This window comes from Procambarus clarkii, chromosome 57 (assembly GCF_040958095.1).
Source record: "Procambarus clarkii isolate CNS0578487 chromosome 57, FALCON_Pclarkii_2.0, whole genome shotgun sequence".
In the NCBI taxonomy this organism is placed as follows: domain Eukaryota; kingdom Metazoa; phylum Arthropoda; class Malacostraca; order Decapoda; family Cambaridae; genus Procambarus; species Procambarus clarkii.
The window spans coordinates 23730466-23754567 of record NC_091206.1 but is presented as its reverse complement, the minus strand read 5'-3'; the positions used below and the strand labels follow the sequence as shown (position 1 = coordinate 23754567).

Below are 24102 nucleotides of genomic sequence, written 5' to 3'. Positions count from 1 at the left end.
GTGTGGGGTCTATGTTCTCCTATTCCACATTCGATAACATGGCATTTATTAACATTAAATTCCATTTGCCAGGTGGTGCTCCATATACTTATTTTGTCCAGGTCTTCTTGAAGGGCATGACAATCATCTAAGTTTCATATCCTTCCTATTATCTTAGCATCATCAACAAACATATTCATATAATTCTGTATACCAACTGGTAGATCATTTATGTAGACAATACACATCAGTGCAAGAACTGAACCCTGTGGTACTCCACTTGTGACATTTCTCCAGTCCGATACATTGCCTCTGATCACTGCCCTCATTTTTCTATCAGTCAGAAAATTTTTCATCCATGTTAGAAGCTTACCTGTCACCCCTCCAATATTTTCCAGTTTCCAGAACAACCTCTTATGTGGAACTCTGTCGAAAGCATTTTTTAGGTCCAGATAGATGCAGTCAACCCAACCATCTCTTTCCTGTAATATCTCTGTTGCTCGATCATAGAAACTGAGTAAATTCGATACACAGGATCTTCCAGATCGAAAACAATACTGTTTGTCTGATATTATATCATTTCTCTCCAGGTGTTCTACCCATTTAGTTTTAATTATTTTCTCCAATATTTTGACTATTACACTTGTCAATGATACTGGTCTATAATTAACGGGGTCTTCCCTGCTTCCACTTTTGTAGATTGGAACTATGTTAGCCTTTTTCCACACATTTTTTTCCACTCCTGTAAACAGGGATGCCTGAAAAATCGAAGTGGAATGCTGAGCTCAGGTGCACACACTCTCAGAACCCATGGTGAAACTCCATCTGGACCAACTGCTTTGTTCTTATTTAGCTCCTTGAGCATTTTTTCCACTTCGTCTCTAGACACCTCTATGTGCTCTATGTTGTTCTCTGGAATTCTTATTGAGTCTGGTTCCCTGAAGATTTCATTTTGTACAAACACACTTTGGAACTTTTCATTTAATGTTTCACACATTTCCTTTTCATTTTCCGTGAATCTATTTCCCATTTTCAACCTCTGAATATTATCCTTTGCCTGCAATTTGTTGTTTATGAATTTATAGAATAGACCTGGTTCTGTTTTACATTTGTCTACAAACCCTTTTTCAAAATTTCTTTCTGCCTCTCTCCTCACTGCCGTGTAGTTGTTTCTCGCATCTTGTATTGCTGGTATGCTTGGGGGTTTGGCCTCTTCCTGTATTGATTCCATTTTTGTGTCTTTTGGTCTCTGGCCCTCTCACAATTTCTGTTGAACCAATCCTGTTTCCTAGTTCTGCATCTCTGTTTTGGTATAAACTTTTTTGTGCCTTTATCATATATTTCACAAAACTTGACATACATCTCATTCACTTCCTTGCCTAGCAACAAGTCTGTCCCTAATAATACACTACAAAAACACTAAAACACTAAAAAAATTTCTAAGGTTGCCATAATGTCCTCTCCTAAAGTCAGGTTTTTCAATTGCATCTACCTTCTTATTTTCTTCCAGATTATAACGCATTGCATAATTTATTCCCAAAAAGATATGGTCACTTTTACCCAAGGGAGGAAGATACTGATTGTCAAATATTTCTTCCTCCTTCCTGGTAAATATCAAATCTAGCATGGAGGGAACGTCCCCTTCCCTCATCCTCGTAGCTTGTTTAACATTTTGATACAAGAATGTTTCCAGGATGAGGTTTACAAATTGACAGGTCCAAAAATCTTCTGTTTTAGCTTCATATGCTTCCCAGTCTATGGATTTCAAGTTGAAGTCGCCGACTATCAACAGTCGTGATCTATCGTTATCCGCTCTCACTATGATCTCTATCATTATTGTTATAAGGCCTTCTCGTTTACTATCTAGCTCCTCCTTTGACCATGTGCTGCTTGGCGGTGGACTATATGCATTTATGATCATTAGATTATCATCCTCATGGCAGATCTCTAGTGCTATTATGTCAACTTCTTGTGGATTGGCAGTCATTATTTCGTTCACCTTTAGGTGTTCTTTCACCAGCACAGCAACGCCACCGCCTTTCCTAATTTTTCTGTCCCGTCTCCAAATTGAGTAGCCCCTTGGGAATATGACCTCATTTAAAATAACATCTTCAAGTTTTGTCTCCGTGAGTGCAACAATGTCTGGTGTCTGCAGCTGTATTACATCATTTAACTCCAGTATCTTCGATCTTACTCCATCTATGTTGGTGTATGCAATCTTCAGGAACTTGTTCCCCCTCTTCTTATTTTTCACTCCCCCTCTCTCTAATGATTTTGTTGGCTTGCCTTTATGTACCACTTTACTGGTCTGCCTACCCCTATCACTTTGTAGAAAAAAGAATTGATTTCTTCTTCATTCCTGCTCTCATTTAAACGTTTTGCCTCAGCGAGGTTCAGTTTCAGCTTCTCCCTATCTTCTTTTCAAACATCTCGTCTTAACAACCACACTTTCCCATCCTCATCACTTTGTAATTTTCTAGCATTCCTTAGTGCTTCTTCCATCTGTTTGGCACCATTTAGGGTGATCCTCAAAGGTCGATCATTCCCTTTTACACATCTGCTTATTCTCCTGTAGTCGCATACATTCTCTATGGTTGTAAGACCTTCCACGAGGCCAACAATTTTATCTACTACTTTTGCTTCTTCTACAGCTCTTTCTGACTCAGATGTTATCTCCTTTTCTTTGCAGCCAAAAATTATCAGGGACTTACTCCGATCAACTGTGTTTTGCACCAACTTCGGGTTAGACGCCAATTCTTTTTTTACTTCCAGCCTAATGTTTGTTTTATCTTGGTTGCTGCAGTGTTTGACTTCCTTTACTGCTTCTTCAATTTTTTCCTTCTCCTTGGCCACTTGTGCATAGGTGAGTTGCATCTCTTTCTTGCACTGTTCTATTCCCTGTGTAACTTCCTCCATCTGTGCTGACAAAAGCTGTTTCTCCTGTTGAATTTCCTTACCTAACCTATTGTAGTCATTTAAGTTTAAATTTACTTTAACTTCTTCCATAGCTATTTTTAAGAGTTTATTTTCTTCTTCCATGGCTTTGCAATTTGTTTCCAATTGATTCTTATCCTTGCACAAGTCTCACTAAACCCTCAAGACATAAAACTTTGCTATTTAAACGGTCATTACTTTCTTTCAATTTACTAATTATTTCTACATGAGTGTTCACTATAGTATCTAATTTTACCAACTTATTGTATAGACTGGTTATATCAATGCTTTCTTCATTGAATCCAGCAAATTCAAGGTCTGTTTTGTATTTCCTCTTGCCAGCGGCCATCTTGAATGTTCTTCTCTGCACTGGAAACACTAGGGCAACTTTTCTCATCAAATTTTTCACTTCCCTTGGCACATTCCTGTTATCTCACCTATTTTTCAAAAGCACTATACCTCTATGTTCTCTGGGACACCACTCACTATCATCATCCTGTACTACGATACTTAGGATTGTTGAAATATGCTGGAGCTCCTCTTGTCTGCCTCTTGGGAAAGAACTTGGGATAAGAGTGTACGGCGAGAGGAGGGATGTTGGTGAGTGAGTCATAGTGGCCACCAACACACCAGCATCATCTGCTGGCTGGTGTGTTGCTGGCCACTGCTGTTTGGATACCATACCAGCTCAGTGGTTCGTTATGGTGAACAAAACATGTAGATACTTATACATAACTTGTGTGTGTGTATAGAGTGCAATAACAGCAAAAAACCAGCATTGAATGTAATGAAACAACATTTTCTGGGCGAGACCCGGAGGCTCCCCGGAGCTTATCCAGGCTGATATGCTAATGTCAGACTTTGGCATCAGTCATGTATATGGAGTTCTGTGGGCCTACCAGGGACCACGAGCCAGAACCTGGCCCCCTCAGAGAGGCATGGGGAGCAATGGCCTATAGACACCCCCGTGTGGTTGGAAGCATTCTATGTCTGCCATCGACCGGGTCAGGCACCCAAAAAGGTAAGTGTCCCAAAACAAACCCCTATTCTGGTGAAAATTGCTACCAAAAGCCGAACAAGTGGATATAACTCCGCAAAATGAAACAAGCAAACGAGCATGACGTCGCACGACGTCACATGTTGCTGCGCCGCTGTCTACGCAACTCCCCCCCCCTTCCTGTGAGGGCGAAGGGGGAACCCCAGAGCCTCGTGCTGGCTATCTACCTTTCAGTTCTGAAGCTGGATGTCTAAAGACACAAAAAAACACTGACCAGAGGGAGGGAGGTATGCCGGAGAGCCTCCGGGGTCTCACACAGAAAATGGCATTTCATTACATTCAACACTGGTTTTCTAGGGGGTGCCCCATCGGCTCCCTGGAGCTAAATACCTAAATATGAAAACAAGAGGGACCTTATCCAGGAGGCTGAAGACGCGCACCCCTAACGCGAAGTGGAGACAAAAACTGTAACCACCAACCCAAGGCCCAGGAACATCAACAAAGGAATGCAGAGCCAACCAACGAATGACATGTGGACATGTGCACAGGGACAGACAGCAGGATGGCAGGACCAAACCATCCCGCGGACAACCCGAGAGAACCACACTCAGGAACCGGGAAAAGGGGAACTCTGAACAATTCAGAACCGAAGGGGCCACCACAAACCAAGGAGAAGAGAAAAGAGCACGCAATCCAAGAACCAGGACGGCTCAAGTGGCGCAAGAGCAGACCGAAGGTGAGCCATGCCAGAGATGGCTCGTGAAGTGGTGCCGAGGCAACTTCCAAAACCGAAGCAACCCAAGCTGCTCTGCCAGCGCCGCACAAGACAGGTATATGGCAAGATAACGTCCCAAAACCTCCACAAGAGAAAGATCAGACCACGCAAAAAAACATAGCAAACCAACGAAGGGACAGAAAGGAAAAGGAAGGGACAGAAAGGAAAAGGAAGGACCGCCAAAGAAAACTCCAAACTGCCGCCAAGATGAAGCACGCAGGTGGGACACCATCAACGAAGCCATCTGACCACCAACAGATGGTGAGATACTCGAGGCAGAACCGAACCAGTCCTGCCATGGACTGATCGAGCATAGGAAGAGGCGGCAACAGGCAGCAACGGGCACGAAAGCGACAGGACCAACAATACAGAGGCCATGTCTATGTCAGGCGAATGACAGCCACGAAGCAGGACCAAAGAGCAAGAGCTCAACCTCCGCAAGCACAGCTAGGTAAGGACAACTAGGTGGAGCACAGAGAATCCAATGGATATGGAAGGGCTAAGCCAGGCACTGAAAGATGGGCAAGGAAAGAGTGACCCAGATAAGACCACGAAAAATGGGCCAAGACCCAACGTGTAACAAACAACACAGACGAACAAGAAAGGCCCCAAGAAGAAGCACGTCAGGGCCAACAAAACCCCATCACGGATCCCCAGTATCAAGCCACAGCAAAATGTCGCCTCATAATATCCTGACCCAGAGTAACATTTACCCCAGAACATTTACCTCCACCATTGTAGGTGATGAGTCACAATAACGTGGCTAAAGTATGTTGATAAGACCACACACTAGAAGGCGAAGGGACAACGACATTTTGGTCCGTCTTGGACCACTCAAGTCGATTGAGAATGGTCCAGGACAGACCGAAATGTCGTCGTCCCTTCACCTTCTAGTGTGTGGTCTGATCTCCACCATTGTACCTCGTAACATGAGGAAGGTGGGGCCCCTCAATTGACTCGGGCATGTGATGAACATGTATATGAGTGGGACCGGATGGGTATAAATAAGAACTGCCTAGCACTTTGGCGTACCCCGCGCGCCACCCTTCAACTGTGCGATATGGGACCCAGGGTGTCACGGGAGCGCGCGTAAATTCTGAAAAGTGTATACTCTCTTCAACTTTGTCGCCTTAATTCTCGTCCTACGAGATTAAATTTGGTATCATTGTGTTCGCAATAGAATTCTCTACAGCACTAAATGCATATAAACTCCAAAAGCCCGGCTAATTACCCGCAGCAAACAGAGAAAGTGCGAATGAGTTACCTAGAAGTGCGCAAACGCGATAAAATGTTTTCACTATTTTCACTCTGGTCACCTCAATTTTTGTCCTAGGTCTTTCATTTTGGTCTCAATGGGTTCGCAATAGAATTCTCTAGAGGAACATTAGCATATAAAATAAAAAACCTGGTCACGCTCCAACCACCGACGAGTTGAAGACGGGCCACGCGTTAGCCGCGAGTGAGCGCTCAGACGCCTTCCAGCTACACTCCCAATTCCCTTCCTTTTCAAGCCTTTCTTTCACAATTTTCTTCCTGGAAGGGCCTTGTTCATGATCACTATCTATCGTGGAGTAAGCGTAGATAGTTTCTAAAGCCGCAGTAAGAAATATAGCCACGGAAAATAGACAAAATGTTCACACGTTTGAGCAGTCTCCGTGGTGTAGTGGTAAGACACTCGCCTGGCATTCCGCGAGCACTATGTCATGGGTTCGTATCCTGGCCGGGGAGGATTTACTGGGCGCAATTCCTTAACTGTAGCCTCTGTTTAACGCAACAGTAAAATGTGTACTTGGATGAAAAACAATTCTTCGCGGCAGGGGATCGTATTCCAGGGACCATAGGATTAAGGACGTGCCCGAAACGCTACGCGTACTAGTGGCTGTACAAGAATGTAACAACTCTTGTATATATCTCAAAAAAAAAAAAAAAAAAAAAAAGATGTGAGGGGAGGTGACATTGGTCACAACAGTGGAGCGAAAAGAATGGGCCGACATCGTGTGCCAAGCCACCTGAGGGCCACGAGGCTCAACAAAGAAAATGGGAAGACATCGGCGCACATTTTAAAACCAGTCCCCAAAAAATCGGATAAAAACCTGATTTTTGGCGATTATTTAAAGTGGATGACGCAATGCTGCGTCATCCCCGGTATTACCGCCAGTAAACGGATGACGCAATGCTGCGTCATGCCCGGGCGAAAGTGCTAGTATGGGCCAATAAGCCCTCTACAGTCACCTTTGTTCGTATTTTCGTAATGCGTAGCCATAAACCAGCGCCTGGCCGAAAGATACGCCAGACCGCATAAACTCACCTTCGGAACATAGGCACAAACGTGTCATGACACAACGTAGCCGAGAGGAGCCTGGGAGCACCGCCAGAGAAGAAGGCCAGAGCCGCACCTGCAGGAGAAGAGTAGGGTAGTGGCAAAGGAGGTGCCCCACACCGATATGCAGGGAAAACCCAGCGTCCTCCGCATAGCGGCAATCCAGAACACCCCCAGCATCTATGGGGCATGAACTGGAGACGAGAGAAGCGAGAGAGGCAAAGTACCCGAGAGAACAAGGACATGGAACACCCGCACTTGTGTACACCGTCCACAACAAAAACTCTCACGGCGCATGGGCAGGACGCATGAGATCCGAAATGCACAAACCCGCCCAGCGGGGAGGGGCGCCAACAAGGAGTATTGCAAAATAATAGCAGTGCCTAGACAGAGCAGAGGCCCAGAGACAGAGAGAAAATAGATTGACAAAAGAACAAAACAGTATCAAAAACCAAGAAGCACGGATGAGGACCGATGAGTCCTAAAAAGACCGGAGGGAAGCCTGATCGGAAGATGACAGACGTTCCAATAATGCGGGAAGAATCGAAGACCTTCCCGAACCCCTGAGATCTTCTCAAAGGCAAACATTATCACAAAGGCTCAGAAAGGCACAGTCGCACCCGAGACCAAAAGTCATGCAGTACCAAGTTAATAATAGGGGAGGTTATCTTGAGATGATTTCGGGGCTTTAGTGTCCCCGCGGCCCGGTCCTCGACCAGGCCTCTATCCCCAGGAAGCAGCCCGTGACAGCTGACTAACACCCAGGTACCTATTTTACTGCTAGGTAACAGGGGCATAGGATGAAAGAAACTCTGCCCATTGTTTCTCGCCGGCGCCTGGGATCGAACCCAGGACCACAAGTCCAGCGTGCTGTCCGCTCGGCCGACCGGCTCCCCCGGGGAACATGATTCCTCCGTGACGGATAAGACCCGGCCCAGAGAAAAGGGGTAGAAACGGAGAAAAGTACGAACTGATAGGTTGGAACCAAAAGGATCCGAAGGGACAAGGATCTGAACCCGGGGAGGGACTGACGCCCAACAACAAGTACACAGAGGAAGGGGGGGGGGAAGGAAAAGCCCCACTCCCCGTAACCGCAAGCCTCGCACTGAGGGAAGAAAACCCCAGCGGGGTCCAACAGCGCCCGAGGCCCCCCAGGTCAACTCTTCTCCAACCCTGGGAACCTCCACAGCAGGCCCTGGGCCGAGCCGTTCCCCCAAAGCCCCAGCCTCGCAAGAAAAGGCCGGGGCAGCCGGAAAAATACTAAGGAAAAGAGCCCACTGGCAGACTCATACAACCCCGCTGGAGGAACAGGCTCGAATGCCCCTGTCGCTACCCCGGAAGGGGAAACCACCGAGACCGCCAGAGTCTCAAGACCATTGAATCTCTGCCCCTACCCCGAACCCACAGGCGGAAGGGATCCAGATGCAGGGAGGAAGGGGGGGGGGGGGAGAACCAGACTAAACCACAACAGGGGAAAGACAAGGGGTGAGAAAAGAACAAAACCGAAGCAACCAACACCCCCAAGCCCTGTCACAACAACCAAAACAGGGCAGCCTCGGGGCTTCCAGGGAGCAAACAACCAAACGTGTTGCAAGATGCACCGACCCCAAAGGCAAAAAAAAAATGAGTTACCCTGAGACAAGGGGAGAGAGCACCTTCAAACTTGCACAAAGCGAGGCGGGGACTCAGGGGTCACATACATCGGATCCACGCACCCCATGGGGATACCCATGGTCCTGAGACGGAACTCACAGTCAGGGAAGCCCAGGCAGGGTACTGCTAACCAATGCCCAAATCTACCAAACAACCTTCTAAAAACTGAACCCCTGGGACGTGAACACTCACAGGGACCTAGCAAGAGGCACCACCAGAAGAAAACCGTATTAGGTCAAATACCAGGGGGCAAGCAAGGCAGCCCCCCCCCCCCCCCACAAGGCACAAGCAAAAAGAAAAAGAAAACCTCGCAAGAGGACAACGTACTCAAAGGAACAGAGCCGCTAGAATGGTAAAAACAAGCTGCGCAGCACACTACACCCCGTACCAGTGCAAACTCCCTCTTACTCTAAGGTAAACAAGGGAGACAAAACACCCAAGCACCCAAAGGGCGGCCAAAAAACAGAGCAATGAAACAGCCCAGCAGAGGCAGGACCCAAGGAACTTGTGGAAGGTAACCCCAAGCCCCAAGGGCAGTACTTACAGGACACCTAGAGAAGGGAACCCGAGGCACATGCAGCCCGAGTACTGTAGAATAACTCCCGGCTCTCACACCCCTGGAAGACAGCCACCACACTCAAAGCACAGTGCTGAAAAATCACTGGAGCCAGAGCACACGACCTCTGCCTCTAGCATCAGCCTTAGAACTGAAGGATGGATAGCCAGCGCGAGGGTCTAGGGCTCCCCCCTTTCCACCCGCGGGGAGGGGGGGGGGGGGGGCTGTGTAGACAGCGGCACGGTGACGTGTGACGTCATGCGACATCATGCTCCTTTGCGTCTTTCTTTTTAGGGAGTTCTATCCACTTGTTTGGATAGCAATTTTCACCAGAATAGAGGTGTGTTTTGGGACGCTTACCTTTCTGGGTGCCTGACCCGGTCAATGGCAGACATAGAATGCTTCCAACCCCACGGGGGTTTCTATAGGCCATTGCTCCCCATGCCTCTCTGAGGGGGCCAGGTTCTGGCTCGTGGTCCCCAGAAGGCCCACAGAACTCCATACACATGGTGGAAACTTAGTACCCAGATGAGCCACAGAGACGTTAGAAAGAATTTTTTTCAGTGTCAGGGTAGTTAACAAATGGAATACATTAAGTAGTGTTGTGGTGGAGGTAGACTCCATACACAGTTTTAAATGTAGATATAATAGAGCCCAATAGGCTCAGGAATCTGTACACCAGTTGATTGACAGTTGAGAGGCGGGACCAAAGAACCAGAGCTCAACCCCCGCAAACACAACTAGGTGAGTACATGACTGATGCCAAAGTCTGACATTAGCATATCAGCCTGGATAAGCTCCGGGAAGCCAACGAGGCTCCCCCCAGAAAAAATGCTTATTGTTTTAGGAACATAATAATATAATCACTAATACAGTATGCAGACCATACTTTTGAGTATAGTGATGGTTCACACATTATAGAAATATATCACACTACACACTACTGAATAATATTACTGGAAAAAAAACAGTGAAATAATTAGGTAATAATATTTTTGTGATGACGCCCGCCTGATGGCTTGGGTGGAAGAGACCACCCCTGGATGAGCACTGTACTCTGTTAACGCCTGAATCGTGCCAGACTTCCTCACCCTATTGCAGCCAAAATATGTCACTTACAATATTTGTATTATTTTTCCCATGATCAGGGAACACATTTTAACAATCTTAGAAAAGAAAAATAAATTTTTTTTTCTTGCACGCAGCAATGTTGTTGGTTATTAGCAGCAGTACCGCCCAGGGGTTAATGCTGACTGCTTGTTGGGTTTTAAAACTATGCTTCAATTTGCAGGCGATGAGTCACAATAACGTGGCTAAAGTAAGTTGACCAGACCACACACTAGAAGATGAAGGGACGACGACATTTCGGTCCGGCCAGGACCATTCTCAAGTCGATTGTGATTCGACTTGAGAATGGTCCAGGACGGACTGAAACGTCGTCGTCCCTTCACCTTCTAATGTGTGGTCGGGTCAACTATGCTTCAATTTCTTAGATATTTCCCAGAGACCATCCCACAAGTTTAAATTTTATGTTCACAGCAATAAAAAAAAATTAATGATGGAGATTTGTTACAAGAGAAGCTAGCAATATTACACTTACATCACACATCTGAAGCTGAAACATCTTGCGCTCTTTGCTCATTTCCTCTGCTATCTCTGCGGCATCAACCTCTAACTTGAAGAAACCTGCTTCCTTGGCCTGCAAATGAAATTAGTACTATTACAGAAACAAATTACAGAATAGCCATATAACTGCAAGAAATAGGTTCATTTATGTTGCTAAGTGAAGAACGATATTGTACTGCACTGAAAAAATAAAAAAAAACAGCATTTAATATAATGAAATGCCACTTTCTGGACGAGCCCTGGAGGCTCCCTGAAGCTATCTAAACTGACATGAGCAATATTAGTCTGGAGTCATATCAGTCACAACAGTTCTTGTGCCTACTGGGAATCACAAGCCAGAACCTAGTCCCCTCAAAAAAGCACAGGGAGCAATGGCCTATGAGCCCTTTATATTTAGATTATGTCACACTTGCCATCGACTGGGGAAGACGCCAAGAAAGATAGGCAAAACAAAACAAACCACAAGCTGGTTTATATTGCAATCCATGTTCGAACCAAGTAAAATGACTCCCTCCAAATTAAAACAAACAAAACATCCTCCCCCTAACCTAACCACATATTAGCACCTCCCCACCCCATCGAGAGGGAGTGGTGGTGGAGCCTGCTCACCCCCTCAGTTCAAGAATGATGAAAACCACCGACCGAAGGGAGGGAGGGAGGGAGGGAGGGAGGGAGGGAGGGTGTCAGGGAACCTCCGGAGTTTGCCCAGAAAATGGAGTTTCATTACATTCTACACTTCGTTTTCTGTGGGGAGCCACATCAGCTTCCTGAAGCTAACTACCCAAAGATTAGTAAAAATAGGGACTTACCCAGGAGGCAGCAGCACCTCAGGTCTCAAAACGAACATGAGACAAGTCGCGACAGACATCCCATCTGAGCCCCTCTCCGGCAATACAAGGCCGGAGAGGGGCTCGGAATGTTCACTAGATACCTGGTGGACAGGACCCTGTTCGACCTCCAAAACCCCCACGCCCGAATGTCAACCTAAGACATATTCCCAAAGACAGCAGCCAAAGCAGGATATTTCTATACATCATGGGCATAAGGGGTAGACCGCAGGCTGGCTAGACTTGATGACACTGCGGATTACCTGAGACACACGAACCCTAGAACAGGGAACCAGGAAATGCCAAATGCCAACACTTTGCTATTGTCCAACATTGCACCGGTGTGAATAATTGTTAACATATTCACCTCGCATCTGTCCCTCTAGCGCACAGATAACATTTTATCACACTTTCTCAGCTGGCATTCACCCACTGCAATACCAATGCCAAACCAGACCATTTCCCTCCTGTGTATGTCTTGACAGTGCCACTAATGCCAGTGTTGTGACCAACGAGGATTCTGTTCAGCAAGGAGCTGGCAGTAGTAGTAGTAGTCAGTGTATAGGACATGCCCCTTGTTCAGCATTAGTTCCATGGGTGTTTTCACGACACTGCCCGAGAACCCATATGGATCTTGACCTAGTATGTCAATGTTGTACCAGAATACAATATCATGCCAGTTTCGCAGTCACATAACATGAAGAACTTTAGTCTAAACCTGTGGCACTTCGATGGTATGTATTGCTTGAATGCTAGTCGTCCCTTGAAGAGAAGTAGCAATTCATCAATCACGACATTCTGTGCTGGTACAAAATAGTCACAACGCTTCTCTCAAGTCACTAAATATGTTCCACACTTTCCACATTCTGTTGTGTCTGTGTTCATTATCATTGTTGTTCTCAAAGTGTGGGCACCTGAGAAGCAGCAGGAACCTATCACATGACATGTACCAGTTGAACAAGGGGATGTTGGAACAAGGCTGTTCTAATAACAGTGTAGTGTTATAACTGTTAAAAGTGTAGTGTAGTGTAAGGCTGTCTTTGTTCCAATAATCCTGGATCACGTGTTATTCTGTATGCTTCATCATCATGAACAATGCTAAAAATACATACATTTCCTCAATAGTCGTGTCATTCGAGAGGCGGGTAAAATTCCAGTGGCAATGAGCTGCAGAGCATATCGGCTCGTCCCTGCAACAAGATGGTCTATGAATGCTGATCGAAATATGCCATAAAATAATCAATGTCAGCCACATCACCACCAGTACAGGAAAATAAGGGTGTCACACCAACATCGGTATTATCAAATGCTGGAATTTGTGGGACAAAATTGTCACATTCCTCCCACACAAGTACACCTGTGTTTCTGGTTTTGGCGCCAACACCACGGCCTACACCAGCACCAACAGTACAGGCACAACAACAACACGGCTCCATCGTCTTGTGCTAGAGCTGCGAATGGCAGGAGATGAGGCTGTTCTGTGTAGTATAGGCCTACCACGAACACCAGATGTCGAGGGCACACTGTCGTCTTTCTCCTCGGGCCGCACGACATGCCGGCGCTTGCCTCGCTGTAGTTTACACACACTCGACATCGTCCACCTCAACATCCAAATTACTTGTGTCAGATGCCTGTGTTAGGTCTTTATTAGGACCGTAGTCTTCAGTGTCAGTAATGTGTTCCTCATCAAACAATATGTCCTGTATTTCAGCATCTGAGAGTAGTTTTTCAACACCGCAGCTGACAATAGACCGGGAGCTCATTGATGATGTCACACGTGGTTGCTTCCTTGATACTGAGGCTCCCGACGGCCATGGGGCATGCTGGGATTATTTGTCAAAATGGTGAACGCTCACGTCCAAGAGCACTTAAAAGCTCTGTATCTCGAGGTACAGTCCTTGCACCATTGCTGTTCCTTATTCTCATATCAGATATAGACAAAAATATAAGTCACAGCTTCGTGTCATCCTTTGCAGATGACACAAAAATTGGCATGAAAATTACCTCTGCTGAAGACATTAGAAAAACTTCAAGCTGATATTAATAAAGTTTTTGACTGGGCAGCATGAAATAACATGATGTTTAACAGTGATAAATTCCAAGTACTTGGGTATGGTAAAAATGAGGACCTTAAACATAATACAGAGTACAAAACACAATCAAATCTGCACATAGTAGGAGAGCAACATGTTAACACTTTCGTGCTTTGGCCAAACGAGCGCCAGACCACCCCAAAGTGCGCCAGGCATTCCACAGGAGCGTGCGGTAATACTGAAAAGTGAATACTCTTTTCAACTTTGTCATCTCAATTCTCGTCCTAGGTTTTTAAATTTGGTATCAATGTATTCGCAATAGAATTCTCTACAGGACTAAATATATATAAAGTCCAAAAGCCCCGCATACCAACCGCACCAAACAGAGAAAGTGAGAGCGCGTTACCCCAGGATGGCAGAAGAGCAATAAAAGGGCGTTGACAGCCTTTGCCAGACGAGGTCTACTCCGCCCGAGCTGTCAGGCGGCACTTGCCACAAATATATTATTACCTAATTGTTTCAATGTCTCCGATTTATTTTTTCTTAGTTTTTTGCAGTAATATTATTCAATAGTGTGTATTGTGATATGTTTATATAATAAAATGTGTGAACCATCGCTGTACTCAAAATTATGGTGTGCATATTAGCGATTCAATTATTACCTGGTTGATACCTGGTTGATGAGGTTCTGGGAGTTCTTCACTCCCCAAGCCCAGCCCGAGGCCAGGCTTGACTTGTGAGAGTTTGGTCCACTAGGCTGTTGCTTGGAGTGGCCCGCAGGGCCACATACCCACCACAGCCCGGTTGGTCCGGCACTCCTTGGAGGAATAAATCTAATTTCCTCTTGAAAATGTCCACGGTTGTTCCGGCAATATTATGTTCATAAAACAACCCGTTCTCGCAAATTTAATAAGTCAATATTGACTTATTAGTTGCGTGCATAGGTGACATACTAAACATAATAGTTTCCCTTGAAAAGCTTCATAGAAAACACCGACCTTACCTAACCTACTTAGTATGTTAACACTTTCGCGCTTTAGATTAGAGATAACTCGTCGCCGTTTTTTCTTACGATTCCGCATAACAGCCTACTTTTCTCGTCCATCGGAAAAATATTTCTATAAATTCCATTTTTTAACCAAAATGGATGGGGATACTTTTGTTTTGTAGAGAATTTATTTGCGAATTTTTTGGTACCAGAATGAATATTATATCACATAAACTTCTATGAGTAAAAAAAAATACACAAAGTATGTTTGGGGGTGTGGCGAGCGTGTGGCAGCGGGTTCCCTTTAGCCGTTGATATATCCAACACGTGGGAAATATTTGTATGTGTTATGTATATGTCTGTGTAGGGAATTTTACTGCGATCACTGTCATACAAATTATAAAATGTTTCAACAAGTATAAACATGACAAACATCAAACGAACGAAAACAATGCGTTCGTTTCTGCCGCGAATGCATACTGAGCGACGTGGTTCTATATTTGGCGCTTCTCTTACACATGCTTTGTACAAATGTTATACAGTTCATCTTATAGAAAATTTTATTGCGAACACATTGGTATAAAAAAGAAATACGTACATAGAAAAGTAGGGTCAGGAAACGTATAAACTTTCCAAGCATGATTTCCCCCTGTGTTTTCGCTAGCGCGCTCGCGGCTAACTACTCTCCACTTCACACACTCTTGCGGGTGGGCAATTACCTATATTAAACATTCATATGCATATGTCCGTGTAGAGAATTTTATTGCGATTCCAATGATACCAAAATTAGCGATGTAGGACAACTGTAGGCTTCGCAACCATTAAGAGAGTGGAAACATTTTGTTGCTGTTTGGCGCTCTCGGCGAGTGATCTGCAGAGTTTTTCATTTGGTGTTGATACTCCTTATGCTTGGGCGGCATTTTATAGGTATGCTCTTATAGACAATTTCATTGCGAACACAGTGATACCAAATTTAAATACGTGCGCCTTCAATTATTGTCAGGACAGTCAAAAGAGTGTACACTTTTCGGTCTTACCGCGTAGGCGCGCGAAGTGCCGAAAGCATCTGGGGTATTGTTTTTTTTTTGAGCGCCGAGAGCGCGAAAGTGTTAAAATAAGCATCTTATAGCTTCGTAATTACAATTGTTACTTAACCTATTATAGGTATAGGTTAGGTAATAATTGTAATTACGAAGCAATAAGATGCTTATCTAAACCTACTAAGTAGGTTAGGTAAGGTCGGTGTTTTCTATGAAGCTTTTCAAGGGAAACTATTATGTTAAGTATGTCACCTATGCACATATTTAATAAGTCAATATTGACTTAATAAATTTGCGAGAACGGGTTGCATAAAACAAACAAATAGTTTTACTGTTATTACACTATATACACAGGTTATTTATAAGTATCTGCATGTTTTGCTCACCACAACGAACCACTTAAGTTGGTATTGTGAGTCAAAATGCAACGAGGAGTGACCGCCACTTGCTGCCACTCACCCTCAACAACAACTCACTCGCCCTCATTCTCCTCCCACAATACTGTTTTTGCATTTATTCACGATACACAGACATTATATATAAGTAATTACATGTTTTGTTCACCATAACTGTACATCTAAGCTTGTATGGTGAGTAAAGGCAATAAGACGTAGCTACTCACACAGTCAGCTGGTGGCGGCCGCCCTCAAGGACAGACGCATAAATAATTCTCAATATTGTTTGTAGTGTTATTATGCTATATACACACATTATATATAAGTATCTACCAGTTTTATTCACCATACCTGTACAAATAAGCTGGTATGGTGCCGAAAGACCATAGTGGCCACCAGTAAATATGACAATTCGTGCAGACGACACACCTCCCTCACCAAAATGGCGGCTCGCAACCTACTCCTATTGCTGTTATTACACTCTATACACACGTTATAATACATACTCTATACACATTTGTGTTCACCACAGCCAACCATTAAGCTGGTATGGTGAGTGCAGTCAATAAAAGGTGGCCACACAGTCAGAAGACGACGCCACCACTTTCCCTTACACAGTATTTCTCCTCCCTCCATGGGGCACAGTGCTAACTATCACCACAATTCTGCTATTATCAGAATCCTGGTCAGTTTTATCACATTTGGGGGTCTTTTGTAATACTATCATCGCTAAATAATAGCATGAACATATATATTTTGACATTTTTTGGAGATGCTGTGGTCATAAGCTGAACAGCAGTGTTGTGCGCTTATGGTGCGTGCGACAGCCTTGGTGGCTCGCTCAATACTGAAGCTCTCACAAACAGGAATTTTGGACACGATTTTTTTTTTCTAGGTGGAGTCCGTCAACTATCGGTTGTGGTTGCACTATAGCTGCTCCTATCCCACGCGGGGCATTTAAATTAAGGCGCTAGACACTAAAACAGCCATTAATGCATTGCACGGTTTCGGTTTTGTTACTGAAATCATCTATAAATGTACTGCACAGTTTAAGCGTTAAAGGGATATATGCATAAAAGGGGCAAATTAACACTTTCGCGCTTTAGATTAGAGATAACTCGTCACTGTTTTTTCTTACGATTCCGCATAACAGCCTACTTTTCTCGTCCAACGAAAAAATATTTCTATAAATTCCATTTTTTAACCGAAATGGATGGGGATACTCTCAGATTGGCCTTAGCCTTATGACTCAGCCTTATTGGCGTGGAACAGCGAGGAATGGCCAACAACAACAAGCATACCACATGTTCCTGACATAGATGCCAGCGCAGCTCCTCCTGCTGACGCGGCAGTTTCAAGACCCGGGCCATCTGGTGCGAGGCGTCCTCTGTTCACCTCAACACCTCAAGCCCACTCATCAACCACAAATTCTGAAATGGACATTGAGGACATAGAACCACTTGATGTTTCTGATTTCATAGAAGATTCTTCTACAAGTTTGGTGGTTCCTGTAGAAGACAATATTCCTCCAGTGCATCCAAGAAATACAAGAATTATAGATTCAGAACAACGTCTCAACTACAAGTTGACGCATGAACTCGTGCACTTGGCTAAAAAAAGAAGATGCTGTGTTTGTTTCAAGTCTGGCAAAAGGAGGGACGTGATATATGGATGTAAAACTTGTGATGTGGCACTGTGCGCTGCGCCTTGCTACACAAGGTACCACCGAAGAAAGATATTTTGGGTGGAGAAAAAATAACCACCGGCAACAGCTTCACTCCACCTAAGAAACATCAGATGAGCAACTTCAGGATCAGAAACCTGAAGATGGTGGAGTGAAGAAAAAATGCTCAACTGTTGATCTTCAATCAACATAGACAGGGTAAGTACACCTATTTGGAATTTTTTATCATCTATAAGAAGTTATATTATATACGTTTTGTAGAGAATTTATTTGCGAATTTTTTGGTACCAGAATGAATATTATATCACATAAACTTCTATGAGTAAAAAAAAAAAAACACAAAGTATGTTTGGGGGTGTGGCTCTGGGTGTGGCGGCCATGTGGTAGTGGGTTCCCTTTAGCCGTTGATATATCCAACACGTGGGAAATATTTGTATGTGTTATGTATATGTCTGTGTAGGGAATTTTACTGCGATCACTGTCATACAAATTATAAAATGTTTCAACAAGTATAAACATGACAAACATCAAACGAACGAAAACAATGCGTTCGTTTCTGCCGCGAACGCATACTGAGCGATGTGGTTCTATATTTGGCGCTTCTCTTACACATGCTTTGTACAAATGTTATACATTTCATCTTATAGAAAATTTTATTGCGAACACATTGGTATAAAAAAGAAATACATACATAGAAAAGTAGGGTCAGGAAACGTATAAATGTATAAACATTCCAAGCATGATTTCCCCCCAGTGTTTTCGCCAGTGCGCTCGCGGCTAACTACTCTCCACTTCACACACTCTTGCGGGTGGGCAATTACCTATATTAAACATTCATATGCATATGTCCGTGTAGAGAATTTTATTGCGATTCCAATGATACCAAAATTAGCGATGTAGGACAACTGTAGGCTTTGCAACCATTAAGAGAGTGGAAACATTGTTGTTGTTGTTTGGCGCTCTCGGCGAGTGATCTGCATAGTTTTTTATTTGGTACTCCTTATGCTTGGGCGGCATTTTATAGTTATGCCTTTATAGACAATTTCATTGCGAACACAGTGATACCAAATTTAAATACGTGCGTCTTCAATTATTGTCAGGACAGTCAAAAGAGTGTACACTTTTTCTGTCTTACCGCGTAGGCGCGCGAAGTGCCGAAAGCATCTGGGGTACTGATTTTTTTTGAGCGCCGAGAGCGGGAAAGTGTTAAGAACATAAGAACAAGGTAACTGCAGACGGCCTATTGGCCCATACGAGGCAGCTCCTATCTATAACCACTCAATCCCACTCATAAACATGTCCAACCAACGCTTGAAACAATCGAGGGACCCCACCTCGTAGAAGGTCTTACAACCATAGAGAATGTGTGCGACTACAGGAGAATAGGCAGGTATGTAAAAGGGAAAGATCGACCTTTGAGGATCACCCTAAACGGTGCCAAACAGATGGAAGAAGTACTAAGGAATGCTAGAAAATTGCAAAGTGATGAGGATGGGAAAGGGTGGTCGTTAAGACGAGATCTTTCAAAAGAAGATAGAGAGAAGCTGAAACTGAACCTCGCCGAGGCAATACATTTAAATAAGAGCAGGAATGAAGAAGAAATAAATTCTTTTTTCTACAAAGTGATAGGGGTAGGCAAATCAGTAAAGTGGTACATAAAGGCAAACCAACAAAATCAATAGAGAGAGGGGGGAGTGAAGAATAAGGAGAGGGGGAAGGGGAACAAGTTCCTGAAGATTGCATACACCAACATAGATGGAGTGAGATCGAAGATACTGGAGTTAAGTGATGTAATACAGCTGCAGACACCAGACATTGTTGCACTCACGGAGACAAAACTTGAAGATGTAATTTTAAATGAGATCATATTCCCAAGGGGTTACTCAATTTGGAGACGGGACAGAAAATTAGGAAAGGCGGTGGCGTTGCTGTGCTGGTAAAAGAACACCTAAAGGTGAACGAAATAATGACTGCCAATCCACAAGAAGTTGACATAATAGCACTAGAGATCTGCCATGAGGATGATAAACTAATGATAATAAATGCATATAGTCCACCGCCAAGCAGCACATGGAGGAGCTAGATAGTAAACGTGAAGGTCTTATAACAATAATGAGAGAGATTATAGCGAGAGCGGATAACGATAGATCACGACTGTTGATAGTCGGTGACTTCAACTTGAAATCCATAGACTGGGAAGCATATGAAGCTAAAACAGAAGATTTTTGGACCTGTAAATTTGTAGACCTCATCCTGGAAACATTCTTGTATCAACATGTTAAACAAGCTACGAGGATGAGGGAAGGGGACGTCCCCTCCATGCTAGATTTGATATTTACCAGGAAGGAGGAAGAGATATTTGACATTCAGTACCTTCCTCCCTTGGGTAAAAGTGACCATGTCTTTTTGGGAATAAAGTATGCAATGCATTATAAGCTGGAAGAAAATAAGGAGGTTGAAGCAGTTGAAAAACCAGACTTCAGGAGAGGTCATTATGGTGACCTTAGAAATTTTTTTAGTGAGTATAATTGGACAGACTTGATGCTAGGCAAGGAAGTGAATGAGATGTATGTCAAGTTTTGTGAAATATATGATAAAGGCACAAAAAAAATTTATACCAAAACAGAGATGCAGAACTAGGAAACGGGATTGGTTCAATAGAAATTGCGAGAGGGCTAGAGACCAAAAGACACAAAAATGGAATCAATACAGGAAGAGGCCGAACCCCCAAACATACCAGTGATACAAAGATGCAAGAAACAACTACACGGCAGTGAGGAGAGAGGCAGAAAGAAATTTTGAAAAAGGGATTGCAGACAAATGTAAAACAGAACCAGGTCTATTCTATAAATTCATAAACAACAAATTGCAGGTAAAGGATAATATTCAGAGGTTGAAAATGGGAAATAGATTCACGGAAGATGAAAAGGAAATGTGTGAAAACACTAAACGAAAAGTTCCAAAGTGTGTTTGTACAAAATGAAATCTTTAGGGAACCAGACACAATAAGAATTCCAGAGAACAACATAGAGCACATAAAGGTGTCTAGAGACGAAGTGGAAAAAATGCTCAAGGAGCTAAGTAAGAACAAAGCAGTTGGTCCAGATGGAGTTTCACCATGGGTTCTGAGAGAATGTGCACCTGAGCTCAGCATTCCACTTCAACTGATTTTTCAGGCATCCCTGTGTACAGGAGCTGTAGCTGATGTGTGGAAAAAGGCTAACATAGTTCCAATCTACAAAAGTGGCAGCAGGGAAGACCCCCTTAATTATAGACCTGTATCATTGACAAGTGTAATAGTCAAAATATTGGAAAAACTAATCAAAACTAAATGGGTAGAACACCTGGAGAGAAATGATATAATATCAGAAAGACAGTATGGTTTTCGATCTGGAAGATCCTGTGTATCGAATTTACTCAGTTTCTATGATCGAGCCACAGAGATATTACAGGAAAGAGATGGTTGGATTGATTGCATCTATCTGGACCTAAAAAAAGGCTTTCGATAGAGTTCCACATAAGAGGTTGTTCTGGAAACGGGAAAATATTGGAGGGGTGACAGGTAAGCTTCTATCATGGATGAAAAATTTTCTGACTGATAGAAAAATGAGGGCAGTAATCAGAGGCAATGTATCTGAATGGAGAAATGTCACAAGTGGAGTACCACAGGGTTCAGTTCTTGCACCAGTGATGTTTATTGTCTACATAAATGATCTACCAGTTGGTATACAGAATTATATGAACATGTTTGCTGATGATGCTAAGATAATAGGAAGGATAAGAAATTTAGATGATTGTCATGCCCTTCAAGAAGACCTGGACAAAATAAGTATATGGTGCACCACTTGGCAAATGGAATTTAATGTTAATAAATGTCATGTTATGGAATGTGGAATAGGAGAACATAGACCCCACACAACCTATATATTATGTGAGAAATCTTTAAAGAATTCTGACAAAGAAAGGGATCTAGGGGTGGTTTTAGATAGAAAAATGTCACCTGAGGACCACATTAAGAACATTGTGCGAGGAGCCTATGCTACACTTTCTAACCTTAGAATTGCTTTTAAATACATGGATGGAGAAATACTAAAGAAATTGTTTACGACTTTTGTTAGGCCAAAGCTAGAATATGCAGCTGTTGTGTGGTGCCCATATCTTAAGAAGCACATCAACAAACTGGAAAAGGTGCAAAGACATGCTACTAAGTGGCTCCCAGAACTGAAGGGCAAGAGCTACGAGGAGAGGTTAGAAGCATTAAACATGCCAAAACTAGAAGACAGAAGAAAAAGAGGTGATATGATCACTACGTACAAAATAGTAACAGGAATTGATAAAATCGACAGGGAAGATTTCCTGAGACCTGGCACTTCAAGAACAAGAGGTCATAGATTTAAACTAGCTAAACACAGATGCCAAAGAAATATAAGAAAATTCACCTTCGCAAATAGAGTGGTAGACGGTTGGAACAAGTTAAGTGAGAAGGTGGTGGAGGCCAAGACCGTCAGTAGTTTCAAAGCGTTATATGACAAAGAGTGCTCGGAAGACGGGACACCACGAGCGTAGCTCTCATCCTGTAACTACACTTAGGTAATTACACTTAGGTAATTACCTCCACCACGTTACGCGGTAATTGGTTCCACAAATCAACAACCCTGTTACCGAACCAGTATTTACCCAAGTCTTTCCTAAATCTAAACTTATCCAATTTATACCCAATGTTTCGTGGTCTGTCTTGTGTTGACACTTTTAATACCCTATTAATATCCCCTTTGTTATGTCCATTCATCCACTTGTAAACCTCTATCATGTCACCTCTAACTCTTCACCTTTCCATTGAATGCAATTTAAGCTTTGTTAATCTTTCTTCATATGAAAGATTTCTAATTTGGGGAATTAACTTTGTCTTCCTACGCTGGACACGTTCAAGTGAATTTATATCCATTCTATAGTACGGCGACCAAAACTGAACTGCATAATCTAAATGGGGCCTAACCAGAGCAAGATATAGCCGAAGAACAACACTAGGTGTCTTGTTACTAATGCTTCGATTAATAAATCCCAGTGTCCTATTTGCCTTATTACGAACATTCATGCATTGATCCTTTGGTTTTAAATTCTTATTAATCATAACTCCCAGATCCCTTTTGCAATCCGACTTCGCAATCTCAACACCATCCAGCTTTTGTCTTGTAACACTCTTAGCATTACCTAACACTCAAAACTTTACATTTATCAGCATTAACCCTTAACCCTTAAATGGTGCATAGCTATATACCATTTGACACCCACAGGCGCATACCAAAAAAAAAAACAAAAAAAAAACATTATTTTTTCTTCCTAACCTGTTAATTTGTGTTCACTGATCACGGGAAAAATAATAAAAAAATCGTAAGTGGCATATATTGCCCACTATAGGGCGGGGAATTTTGGCAAAAATCAGGGGCTGACTGAGCGTGCGTCCCAGGCGGTCTGTTGATCGCCAGCTGTCAGGCCAGAGTTTCCACAAAGAGATAATTACCTAATTATTTCAATGTCTCTGATTGATTTTTCATAGTTTTTTTGCTGTAATATTATTCAATAGTGTGTAGTGTGATATATTTATATAATAAAATGAGTGAATCATCGCTGTACTCAAAAATATGGTTTGCATATTGTTGATTCAAATATGTTCATCATACAGTGAACAAATACTTTGTCGGTTATTACACTATATACACAGGTTATATATAACTATCTGCATGTTTTGTTAACCATGACGAACCACTAAGTTGGTATGCTGAGTGGCAGTGGCAGTGGCAGGCAGTGACTGGCTGCCACTGGCTGCCACTCCCTCCCTCACCTCACCTGACTTGCCACCATTCTCCACCCACTCCATTCTCTATACTGTTTTTGCTTTTATATACAGACGTTATATATAAGTATTTACATGTTTTGTTCACCATAACTGTACATCTAAGCTTGTATGGTGAGTAAAGACGTAGCTACTCACACGGTCAGCCGATGGCTGCCGTCCTCAAGGCCAGACGCACTAATATTTCTCCTACAACAATACTGTGTGGTGTTATTACGCTATATACACACATTATATATAAATATCTACCCGTTTTATTCACCATACTTGTACAAGTAAACTGGTATGGTGCCCAAACACCATCGTGGTTATCAGTAAACAACATGGTAAGTCCTGCAGACGACGCTCCTCCCTCACGAAAATGGCGGCTCCCAACCTCCTACTCTCGCTGTTATCTCACACTATACACACGTTATATATAAGTATCTACATTTGTGTTCA

At 43.3% G+C, this 24102-nt stretch overlaps 1 protein-coding gene across 6 annotated transcripts in view; it reads right to left on the bottom strand.

Annotated features, from left to right (window-relative positions):
• The window catches only part of Asap (ArfGAP domain of ASAP), a 956637-nt gene that overhangs the window by 418580 nt on the left and 513955 nt on the right, over positions 1-24102 (bottom strand). For all 6 annotated transcript variants that reach the window (XM_069306348.1, XM_069306344.1, XM_069306347.1 and 3 more), the window contains exon 5: positions 10815-10913. In XM_069306348.1, coding sequence (XP_069162449.1) covers positions 10815-10913 — 99 coding nt within the window. The remainder of the gene's footprint in view (positions 1-10814; positions 10914-24102) is intronic.